Source organism: Myotis daubentonii, chromosome 9 (genome assembly GCF_963259705.1).
Source record: "Myotis daubentonii chromosome 9, mMyoDau2.1, whole genome shotgun sequence".
In the NCBI taxonomy this organism is placed as follows: Eukaryota; Metazoa; Chordata; class Mammalia; order Chiroptera; family Vespertilionidae; genus Myotis; species Myotis daubentonii.
In genome coordinates this window covers 85,400,927-85,412,871 of record NC_081848.1, presented here as the reverse complement: position 1 = coordinate 85,412,871, position 11,945 = coordinate 85,400,927, and the positions used below count along the sequence as shown (strand labels likewise).

Below are 11,945 nucleotides of genomic sequence, written 5' to 3'. Positions count from 1 at the left end.
GGCGGGTGAGCGGGAGGAAAGCACATTTTAAAAGATTGGGCAGCCGGCCCCAGTGCAGGGATGAGGCCATGCAGGGAGGGAGGTGATGCTACGGGCCATCTGAGCTCAGGGCGGGCAGGGCCTGGCCCGGGAGGAGGGCGGGTCGCAGGGCAGGACCAGGGAGGTCAGCGTGCAGGCGGGTCTTTCCCTGACAAGGGGTCTCGGCCCAGGTCTCCTGGCTCAGGCCCCTGTCAAGTTCTTGCAGGCCGTTGAGGGAGGGACCGCGGTTCCTCCTGTCCGCTCAGGCGTGACGGCCTCAGCCCAAACCATCCCCGCATGGGTCTCCGGGTAGCGGGGTCTGCGCCTCCCTCACACCAGGGCCCTGTGCGCACCCCCAAATCAACAGGAAGCATCGGGCCAGGGAGCGTCCCCCGAATCTATGACAGCGGACACCCTCCCGGGGCCGGAAGGGCGGCTCCTGGAACAGCAGGGACCGGAGGAGGAGAGCGGAGCCCCGGCTCCCGGAAGCGGCTCCGTGGAGGGCCGCTCAGGAGGGGCCGGGGAGCCCACGCGACGTGCCTGCAGGGAGAGCCCAGCGCCTGCACAGCGGGGGACACAAGCCCTGGCCGGCTCACTGTCCACATCGGCGTTTGGACCCAGGGACAGGGGCGGCCTGCACGCAGCCCTGTAGGGTGGGGTGGCCCCAGGGGCCGTTTGAAGTCGTGGTTTCCCATTCGATACAGAACATGGACAGAAACACACACGTGTTCGCTCACGTACATGTATTTCCCGTCTCCCCCTGAGGAAGGGCCTGGATGCCTCGGCCCTGAGACCTCCCTCCAGGGAAGGCCCAGGGCCCTGGACAGGACTGGGCCCCGCTGGGCGGAAACGCCCGACCGGCCTGCAGTGTCCTGTGGCCCCGCAGGGGGGCGTGACCATCAGACAGAGGAGCCCAGAGGAGCTGCAGAGGGACCCAGCGCCGCCGCGGGAGCCCGGCACCAGCGTCTGCAGCCACGTGAGCAGCGCAGCGTGAGTCCTGGGCTGTTGGCCAACGAGTAGACTGAAGGGCCTCCCGGGTCTCAAAGTCCCCGATTAGACCTGGACGTGGAGCGAAGGGACAGCTGTCCTCGCCGTGGGACTGCGGCCGGGAAATGAGGACAGAGGGACACGGAAAGGCACCGTCAGGCGAACGTCCCAAAAACAATCAATTGTCATAGAAGAGCCACCCCTGGGCTGAACCACAGGTCAAAGTTCAGGAGACATCTCTTTTGCATAGTCTTACAGTATCGGCACAATATATTAATGAGGTGCCAGGAAAACGGGGATTTTATTTTATTCGTTTACTAGATGCCTGATCCATGAAGATTCGTGGAAGAATGGGCCTTCCTTCCCCTGGCTGCAGGCACCGCCTTCACTCAGGCCAGAGCCGCCTTTCCACCTTCCAGCGCTGCCCAGAGGCCCTAAGCGGCTGGGGCTGTGCGGGAACACCTGCATCCTGCCCTGCCCACAGCCGCCTGGCGCCTGCATATGCAAATTAACCCTCCATCTTTGGTGGGTTAATTTGCATACTCACTCCTGATTGGCTAGCGGGTGTAGCAAAGGTATGGTCAATTTGCATCTTCCTCTTTTATTAGTGTCGATGAAAACATATTTTCATTGATTTCAGAGAGGAAGAGAGAGGGAGAGAGAAATAGAAACATCAATGATGAGAGAGAATTACTGATCGGCTGCCTCCTGCATGCCCCCCCCCCCAAACCCGGGCATGTACCCCGAGTGGGAACTGAGCTGTGATCTCCTGGTTCACAGGCCGACGCTCAGCCACTGAGCCACGCCGGCCGGCGCCCAGTTCCTGTTCTGAAATGCAGAGAATGCCCGCACTGCCCAGGTTGCGGGGAGGGTTAAGGACTGATCCATGTCCAGCACCCAGCACAGTGCCTGGCATGGACTTGGTGACGGGAGGGGCCGCCTCCATCCCTCTAATGACGACCCGACTCAGAAGCAGCAAGGGGACCCCACGAGGGCAGAGGCCTGTGTTTCAAGATCAGCCCCCAGCCGGCCAGGGGTCACCTGGGGGGTCACGGGGAGGTCACGGGGACTGCAAAACGGAGCGGAGAAGTGTGTCCTGGAACAGAAGGGAAGGACGCCGAGAGGAACAAACACTCCAAGAACCGAAGCAGCTGGACTTGCGGGAATGGAAGCCCAAGAGCGGTGCCCGCGGGGCAGGGGGGCGCGGTGACCACGCTCGGACGGCTGCGGGGGAGGCAGGGGCATCCAGGCAGACTTTCCAAATCCACCCCAGCCAGGCCACGCCCACTCCTGCCCGTCCCTCAGCCGCTCCCATCAGACCACCCGGTGACCTCGAAAGCACTGGAAACAATTCCAGAAGGTATCACGCAGCCCAGAGGCGGCTGGGGTGTAAGATCGAGGCTCAGAGGGGCACGCGTGGCCAGGGTCTCTCCGGAAGCCTCAGCCCCCGCCCCGCCCACACACCTGCAGGAGGAGGAACCGAAAAAGAAAAAAACAAGCGCAGGAAACGGTGGAGCCACCGCAGAGAAGAGGGGCCAATGCCCGGGCCCTGGGAGCCACCCGCCACCAGCCAAAGGGGGGCAGAGCTGGGGGGGAAGGCGGTGCAGCCACCAGGGCCCCCGCAGGTTCTGTGTGAGCCGGCCTGGGGGTGGGGGGTGGGGGGGGCGCACAAGAGGGCACGAGAAGGAAGCCAAATAGCCGCGGAGCCCTGGCCGGTGTGGCTCAGTGGATGGAGCGTGGGCCTGCGGACTGAAGGGTCCCAGGTTCGATTCTGGTCAAGGGCACGTGCCCAGGTTGCAGGCTCGATACCCAGTAGGGGGCGTGCAGGAGCCAGCGGATCAGTGATTCTCTTTCATCATGGATGTCTCTCCCTCTCCCCTCTTCTCTGAAAGCAGTAATTTATAGGAAAGGAGGACGCGCCCACACTCAGCACATGTGTCAGCCCGCAGAGCCCCGGGACACGGAAGCACCCACGGCCTGAGGACGACGCACAGGCCTGTTTCCTAGGCGGTGACGCCACAGCCGCAGCGGAGCCAGAGATGGTGGGACTGCGTCACCACGGCCACCCGACAGCTCCACAGCCGGAGGAAATGCTCTTCGGGAAAGAAGAGGGAGGGGCTCAGGGCACCGGCCAGCCCCCAGCAGGGGGTGCGGAGGGCACCCTCACAGAGGAGGGGGCGCGGGGGACACCCACACAGAGGAGGGGGCGCGGGGGACACCCACACAGAGGAGGGGGTGCGGAGGGCACCCACACAGAGGAGGGGGTGCGGAGGGCACCCACACAGAGGAGGGGGTGCGAATGAACCCTCACAGAGGAGGGAACCCTCACAGAGGAGGGGGTGCGGAGGGCACCCACACAGAGGAGGGAACCCTCACAGAGGAGGGGGTGCGGAGGGCACCCTCACAGAGGAGGGAACCCTCACAGAGGAGGGGGTGCGGAGGGCACCCTCACAGAGGAGGGCACCCTCACAGAGGAGGGAACCCTCACAGAGGAGGGGGTGCGGAGGGCACCCTCACAGAGGAGGGAACCCTCACAGAGGAGGGGGTGCGGAGGGCACCCTCACAGAGGAGGGAACCCTCACAGAGGAGGGGGTGCGGAGGGCACCCTCACAGAGGAGGGCACCCTCACAGAGGAGGGAACCCTCACAGAGGAGGGGGCGCGGGGGACACCCACACAGACGAGGGGGTGTGGAGGGCACCCTCACAGAGGAGGGAACCCTCACAGAGGAGGGGGTGCGGAGGGCACCCTCACAGAGGAGGGAACCCTCACAGAGGAGGGGGTGCGGAGGGCACCCTCACAGAGGAGGGAACCCTCACAGAGGAGGGGGCGCGGGGGACACCCACACAGAGGAGGGGGTGTGGAGGGCACCCTCACAGAGGAGGGAACCCTCACAGAGGAGGGGGTGCGGAGGGCACCCTCACAGAGGAGGGAACCCTCGCAGAGGAGGGGGTGCGGAGGGCACCCTCACAGAGGAGGGAACCCTCGCAGAGGAGGGGGTGCGGAGGGCACCCTCACAGAGGAGGGAACCCTCACAGAGGAGGGGGTGCGGAGGGCACCCTCACAGAGGAGGGCACCCTCACAGAGGAGGGGGTGAGGGGGCACCCGCACAGAGGAGGGGGTGCGGAGGGCACTCTCACAGAGGAGGGCACCCTCACAGAGGAGGGGGTGAGGGGGCACCCGCACAGAGGAGGGGGTGCGGAGGGCACTCTCACAGAGGAGGGCACCCTCACAGAGGAGGGGGTGAGGGGGCACCCTCACAGAGGAGGGCACCCTCACAGAGGAGGGGGTGCGAATGAACCCTCACAGAGGAGGGGGCGCGGGGGCACCCGCACAGAGGAGGGGGCGACGGGTGGGGAACCGGGGTGCACGTGCCCAAGGACAGAACTATCCAGCTACACCCCGACGACGATGACGATGATGTCTCCGTGTGTGAGACAATGAAAAGGGCCCGGCTCGGCCACCAGGCGCAGCTGGGAGGCGGTCGGTGGGACCGAGGATCCCGGGAAAGTGGGGACGGGCACTGAGAAATGGGCAAAGGACCAACCGGACGCTTCTCCAAAGAGGACGTACAGAGGGCCAGAGGCGTGTGAAAGACGCTCAAAGTCCCTGATGCTCAGAGAGATGCAAATGGAAACGACAATGAGGTGTCCCCTCACCTGTCAGAACGGCCGCCATCAACACATCAACACACGACAGGTGCTGGCGAGGGTGCGGAGGAGAGGGACCCGCGGGCGCTGCTGGTGGGCGTGCAGGCTGGGCAGCCGCCGTGGAGAACAGGATGGCGTTTCCCCAAAAAGTTAAATATGCAGCTGCCACTGGCCCAGCAACCCCCCTTCTAGGAATACCTCCCAAGAAACCAGAAACACCACCCAGAAAGAACGCGTGCGCCCCTGTGTTCACTGCTGCACAACTTACAACAGCGAAGATCTGGAAACGGCCAAGTGCCCATCAGCAGACGGGCAGAGGTCTGGTGAGGTCGCCGACGCACCGTCCATGCTCCCGGCGCCAGGAGCGGCCACGGGGCAGGAGCGGGGCCTCCCCACGTGGACGCCCGTCCCCAGCGCGGGCCGGAGGCGGAGCTGGGGTCTCTGGGACGGGGCGCCGGCTCCCACACTTGCTCCCTCTAATCAGCGCGGGCAGCTCTGGTCTCTGCGGGCCCCGCCGCTGCCCCAGGAGCGCAGGCACCGCAGCCCCGAGCCGCTGCTGAGGCCGAGGAGCTGGCCTGTGGCAATGGCCACTGTGGACAGCAACTGGCCTGGGCCTGGAGGGTGGGAGACACGCTGGGACCCAGTACTCATCCCCCAGAAACACAGGCGCCCCCCTGGTCCCCACTGGACACCCCCTCCTGGGAGGGCTCCCCCTTTCTGTCCAGGGTGACTGCTGGCGGCGCAGGGGCCGCGGGAAACAGGAGCAAGACAGAAGCCGGCAGCACTCATGTCCATGACCCATTTCATCAGAAGCAACAGATCTGAAATAATATCTCATGGAATCAAGAATGGTGCGGGTGGGACGTTTTAAATCGTGAAAAGTTATTTTCCTTACCGAGCCTTCGAAACCCGAGGACACTTCTCCATGGGAACGCGCCACAGTCCAGGGAGCAGAGGCCAGCGCGTCCCCACGGAGCACGGCCAGCCTGGAGGCCGAGTGGAGTGGGAGGCGGCAGGGAGGACCCGGGGCTGGCAGCTGAAGTATGGTACCTATTTGCTTTGTTTAACAGTGGACAGGTTATTTTGATTTTCTGAATTATACAAATCACCCCGTTCGATTAAATGCCTTATTGACTGTCCTGTGGATCTCCCATGGGCTGTGGTCACACTGGTCTTAGGAAGCACATTCTCCTTCACCTGGGAAGGACAGCACGGTTATCCCAAGGTCAGAGGGCTCCAGTTAATGTGTCCTTGTTGACTCAGTGACCTCGAGACCCAAAACTATAATTAACATGCTGCTTCTGTAAACTGCTTTTTTGCAAACCAGGTTCCTCATTCCAAACCTAGAGAGGTAATCAATACCTTTGTGATCTTTGCCTATATAAGTCTGGTTTTGCCACCATCTTATCACTAAGAGATTTGGGGAATGGCCCCTCATAGTCCCGGATTGCAATAAATGTGACTCTTTAATTCAACTCCTTGAGGCGCCCTCTGTGATTCCCGGGGTATGTTACAACACAGCCAGGGGCAGGGCCGCTGCCTGTGCCCCCAAAAGACAGGGGAGGCGCCCTGCCTGGGCTCCTGCAGGTGGGGGGGGGGGGTCGGGCAGGGGCAGGGTCCCCTCAACGGCGACCACAGGGCCATCACGGCAGCCGGGTCTCAGGACCCGCTTCAGCCCAGGTGTCACCTCCCTCTAGCGATGCCCACACATGCCACGGGGTGCGCGGAGGCTGGAGGACAAAGGGTCCCAGGAAGGCCCGGCCAGCAGGGCATGGCCCAGTATCGCCTAGCTGCCCACACACCGCATCCTTCCCCTCCGGCGTTTGGCCCTGGTGTGAAATTGATACCGAGTGTTTGGACTGGAACCCGGAGCCTTCGTCCACTGGAATCGAAGAATGAATCCGTGGACAGAAAGTGGTCGAGCAAAGGTGGAGATTTATTGAAGAACAAGTACAGGCTCCCACGTAAGGAGGGGGAAGCGACCCACAGAGTGAACTTCCAAGTAGTGTGGACGAAAGGGGCCACGTGCTGACCTGACAGCTCAGGGGAGGCCTGCGTGGCCGTCTTGCAAACTCAGACCTAGATAGCCAGTTAGCCTGGAGGCCAAATCACCCCCGGTATTGCCGACATCAATCAAGGCTTAACTACAACAAGACTGCGCACAAAGACCACTAGGGTGTGTACCAAGAAAGCATAAAAAATGCGGAGACAAAGAAACAGGACAAAACTGTCAATGGAGGATATTGAGTTCAGAACCACACTTTTAAGGTCTCTTAAGAACTGTCTAGAAGCCGCCGATAAATGTAGTGAGATCCTCAAGAAAACTAATGAGACCCTCGATGTTATGATAAAGAACCAACTAGAAATTAAGCATGCACGGACTGAAATAACGAATACTATACAGACTCCCAACAGCAGACCAGAGGAGCGCAAGAATCAAGGCAAAGGCTTGAAATGCAAAGAAGCAAAAAACACCCAACCAGAAAAGCAAAATGAAAAAAGAATCCAAAAATACGAAGATAGTGTAAGAAGCCTCTGGGACAGCTTCAAGCGTACCAACATCAGAATTATAGGGGTGCCAGAAGAAGAGAGAGAGCAAGATATTGAAAACCTATTTGAAGAAATAATGACAGAAAACTTCCCCCACCTGGTGAAAGAAATAGACTTACAGGTCCAGGAAGCACAGAGAACCCCAAACAAAAGGAATCCAAAGAGGACCACACCAAGACACATCATAATTAAAATGCCAAGAGCAAAAGACAAAGAGAGAATCTTAAAAGCAGCAAGAGAAAGACAGTCAATTACCTACAAGGGAATACCCATACGACTGTCAGCTGATTTCTCAACAGAAACCATGCAGGCCAGAAGGGAATGGCAAGAAATATTCAAAGTGATGAATACCAAGAACCTACAACCAAGATTACTTTATCCAGCAAAGCTATCATTCAGAACTGAAGGTCAGATAAAGAGCTTCACAGATAAGGAAAAGCTAAAGGAGTTCATCACCACCAAACCAGGATTATATGAAATGCTGAAAGGTATCCTTTAAGAAGAGGAAGAAGAAGAAAAAGGTAAAGATACAAATTATGAACAACAAACATGCATCTATCAACAAGTGAATCTAAGAATCAAGTGAATAAATAATCTGGTGATCATAATAGAATCGGGGACATAGAAAGGGAATGGACTGACTATTCTTGTGGGGGAAAGGGGTGTGGGAGATGCGGGAAGAGACTGGACAAAAATCGTGCACCTATGGATGAGGACAGTGGGTGGGGAGTGAGGGCGGAGGGTTGGGCGGGAACTGGGAGGAGGGGAGTTATGGGGGGAAAAAAGAGGAACAAATGTAATAATCTGAACAATAAAGATTTAATTTAAAAAAAAACAAAAACAAAAAAAACCTCAGACCTAAAGCCACCACAAAGGATGGTCTGAAATTAAACTTAACTAAAGCAGTGATGGTGGGTAGTTACGTCCTAGGCCGGTATCTTCCCTGACAAGGTCAACCTTTACCGTAACTGAGCCTATCTGTCTTTTTGCATCTATGACAACACAGCCTTGAAATGTCTGGGTAACTTGTGACTTCTCTGTATCTGGAGCCCCTGGGGCACAGCCTCATGTGCTGGGTGAGGACAGAGACCACCAATTCCGTCATCGTCATGTTAACTGTTCCTGCACCCGCCTAAGCATGTGTCCATCATCTTACTTTTTATCCAATCCCAGGGGTTTTCCTGTTTTGCTTTATCCCTCCTCCTTAACCTATCACCAATGAATTTCATGGAACCCACCTACATCCCTCCTTTTTTTATTATTATTATTTTTTAATTATTTTTTAATATTGTTTTTCTCTACTTTATTATTTTTTTAATATATTTTATTGATTTTTTACAGAGAGGAAGGGAGAGAGATAGAGAGTTAGAAACATCGATGAGAGAGAAACATTGATCAGCTGCCTCCTGCACATCCCCCACTGGAGAAGTGCCCGCAACCCAGGTCCATGCCATTGACCGGAATCGAACCCGGGACCCTTCAGTCCGCAGGCTGACGCTCTATCCACTGAGCCAAACCGGTTTCGGCTACATCCCTCCTCTGATCTCAATGTATAAATACGGATGTAACCCCGCCATTCTCCGGAGCACTGTCTCAGTTCGTTGAGGTTCTGCTTCCCGGCCTATGTCAACAGTTTGGCTCCAATAAACTCACCAAAGTTCTTTACAGGTTTCAGTGGTTTTTTACGTTAACAGCAGGGAGGGGGAACGGGTCCCACGGAGTCCCTTTCCTCTATGGTTTGTAAAGGCTGCAGTTCCTGTGTCCTCATATCCCCCCTGATCGGTCCACATTCCCCTTCAACACCTGAGGTTCTCCCTCCTCCTTCCCTCTAGGCTCCCTTCCTTCTTCATTTTGTAAACATGGACCTCTCCCGGCCACTTCCAGTGTCCTTGTCCCACGCAAATGCCCCTGTTGCTGCTCCCTTGTCTTGTGGAGATGTCACTGCACCTGCTTCCTGGGGTTATGGAAGTGTGCCTTCTCCCAGTCTGCAGCCGCGCGCTTTTCCGTGGACCCCAATTCTAAAAAAACCCTAAGCCTGCCTATGTTCCTGTTGTAACGTACCCCGCGAATCACAGAAGGACGCCTCAAGAAGTCGAATTAAAGAGTCACATTTATTGCAATCCGGGACTATGAGGGGTCATTCCCAAATCTCATGGTACCTATTTGGTCACAGTTCCAGGGTTATAGAGGCAAAAAAATCACAAAGGTATTGATTGCATCTCAGGGTTTGGAATGAGGAACCTGGTTCGCAAAAAAAAAAGCAGTTTACAGAAGCAGAAATTAAGCATGTTAGAGTTTTGGGTCTCCGGATCACTGAGTTGACAGAAACACATCATCTGGGACTGCTGGGTTGACAGGAACACCTTCTCTAGAGCCCTGGGCTTGAGACCACTGAGTTGTCAGGATTTCATTATTTAGAGCCCTCGGGTCTCGAACCACTGAGTTGGCTGAAACACATTATCTGGAACCCTCGGGTCTTGGGGTAATGGTGCGGTCCTGGTTCCCAGGTACAGAGGAATGGGCTTCCTAAAACCAGTAACCTCACAATCAATGGGCTAGCCATTCAATCGAATGGGACGATGTATACAATTCAGAAAATCAAACTAACTCTTCTATTGTTAAGCCAAACAACAGGGTTAGAGTTAAACCGCAGTTTCCATCTGAAGTGATTGCCACCATACTTCATCCCCCCCCCCCAAGTTCCTGCTTCCAAATGCTGCCCTGCACCCCAATCCTCCCTCTCCCACCCCAGCCGCCTCCTCCGGCATCCAGCGCCCATGTCCTTGTTCATGGCGCCCCCCCCACCCCCGACCCCCCGGAGAGGGCCTGCAGGGCCCCCTGAGACAGGAAACAGGGGCTGCTGGGTCCAGGCCCGACCAGGAGCCACCACCCCACCTGCTGCAGCGTGGGCTTCTGAGAAGAGGCCTGAGCCAGCCTAGGGTGGGCTGTGGGGCGGCCTCACTCTGGGGCAGGAGTGTGGGGTCCACGGGGCCACAGGCAGGGCCCTGCATGGGGGTGAGCCCGCACGGGCTTGGGCCTGGGCTGGGGGGATGGGTGGCTGCCGGCTGGGAAAAGCCACCAGAGCCCACCGAGTCCTAGAGGAGACCAGACCTGGCCTGAGTGACGCAGACAGGAAACCAGGAAACGCGCACGTAGACAACGGAAAACCTCAGGATTTCCTCCCACCCCTCCAGCAAACCAAGAAGAGTGTCCCACCCCCTGCTCCCCAGCCAGATCATTCGTTTTAAAAAGAGGAGGAAATGGAAACTTAAAGGGAGGGCGGGGCCTGCGCAGTCCCAGCAGCTGCAGCCACACGGCTCAGGTCTCTGCCTCGGGAAGCATCCACCTCCTTCACCTGGGACCCACCTGCTCCCCAAACCGGAGATGATCAAGGAGCAACACGAGGTGTCTGTGCTGGGGGGTCCCCAGAACTCAGGGCCCGTGATGTCCACCGTGGTCAACATCCAGACGGACACCGTGGTGCCCGACCACATTATCTGGTCCCTGTTCAACACCCTCTTCTTCAACACATGCTGCCTGGGGTTCGTGGCGTTCGCCTACTCCGTGAAGGTGGGTGCGGAGGGGGGGGGTGGGATCGGGACAGGGGGGTGGCTACATGGAAGGCGTGTGCGCCCCCACAGGTGTGCTGCCCAGATGACTCTTGGGATTGAGGAGCCCATGTGTATGTGTGTGTGTGTGTATATGTGTGTGTATGTGTGTGTGTGTGTGTGTGTGTGTGTGTGTGTGTGTGTATGTGCAGGTCACGCCGAGGCTGCCTGGGAATAGCAGGGTCAGCCTTTGTGCCCTGGACTCCAAGGAATATCCTGTTGATCAGCCAGAAATTACTCTCCTCTGACTGGCCATGTGGCTTCAGGGCTCTGGCTAGAGAACAAAAGTTCTCAGGAAACCCTGGCCCTTGGAGGGGGAGAGGCCAGCACAGGGGCCAGGGCAGGGGGAGAGGAGCCCTGAGGCCCTGGAGAGGCTGAGAGGCTGAGAGGGAGGCCCCCCTGGCCTGGCCTGCTCAGGCTCCAGGGAACCAGGAGGGCGTCCCTGACCTGGCTGAGGGCAGGTGGAGGCTGGTCTGGGCAGGGAGCAGCCAGAGCCCGGCCTGAGTCACAGCACCCGGCTGTCCCCAGGGCCCGTCCAGACCCCTCACCGTCTCTTCTCCCCCAGTCTAGGGACCGGAAGATGGTGGGAGACGTGATTGGGGCCCAGAGCTATGCGTCCACCGCCAAGTGCCTGAACATCTGGGCCGTGATCCTGGGCCTCTTTACGACCATCGGACTCATTGTTCTCCTGGCTCTGGTGCTCCCGGGAGCCATTCAGGCTGCAATGCATCACACCGGCTTCTAGTCGCCGCCATGGCAGGTGGCCGAGTCCTCCCCACCCCCTGCTGGCCCTCCCGGGCACCCACCCCTTCCCCCTGCACCTGTGCACACACCTGTCTGCAGCTGAGCTCAATAAAGTGCACCTGTGCGTGACAATGCTGGCCTTTCCTGGGCAGGGGCACTGCCCGCCCCGCCTGCCCCTGTACAGCCCCCCTTGCTGCTCTGAGGGGTCCTGGCACTTTCTCCGATGGTCCTGGTTGCTGGCCTCCAGCTGGGAGCAGCGGCTGCACCAGGGGCCTAGGAGGGGGGTCCCTCCTTCCCAGTGTCTGACCCTGACCCAAGGGGCACTGGGCCAGCTCACCCTTGGCCCTGAGGACAAGCCTGGCTGACTCTGAGCAGCTGGGAGCAGCGGTG

At 58.3% G+C, this 11,945-nt stretch overlaps 1 protein-coding gene across 1 annotated transcript; it reads left to right on the top strand.

The window, feature by feature from the left end:
- Positions 1-10,469: 10,469 nt before the first annotated feature.
- On the top strand, positions 10,470-11,687 carry LOC132241844 (interferon-induced transmembrane protein 2-like). The gene is made up of 2 exons (XM_059710813.1): positions 10,470-10,773; positions 11,377-11,687. Exons 1-2 carry the CDS (start codon positions 10,588-10,590, stop codon positions 11,554-11,556), a joined length of 366 nt encoding a protein of 121 aa, XP_059566796.1. The 5' UTR covers positions 10,470-10,587; the 3' UTR covers positions 11,557-11,687.
- Positions 11,688-11,945: the final 258 nt, after the last annotated feature.

Excerpts from the sequence above, each read along its gene's own strand:
- LOC132241844 (XM_059710813.1), top strand. The coding sequence starts at position 10,588 with ATGATCAAGGAGCAACACGAGGTGTCTGTGCTGGGGGGTCCCCAGAAC. Across the intron at positions 10,774-11,376 it reads CGTTCGCCTACTCCGTGAAG|TCTAGGGACCGGAAGATGGT; the intron begins GTGGGTGCGGAG and ends CTTCTCCCCCAG.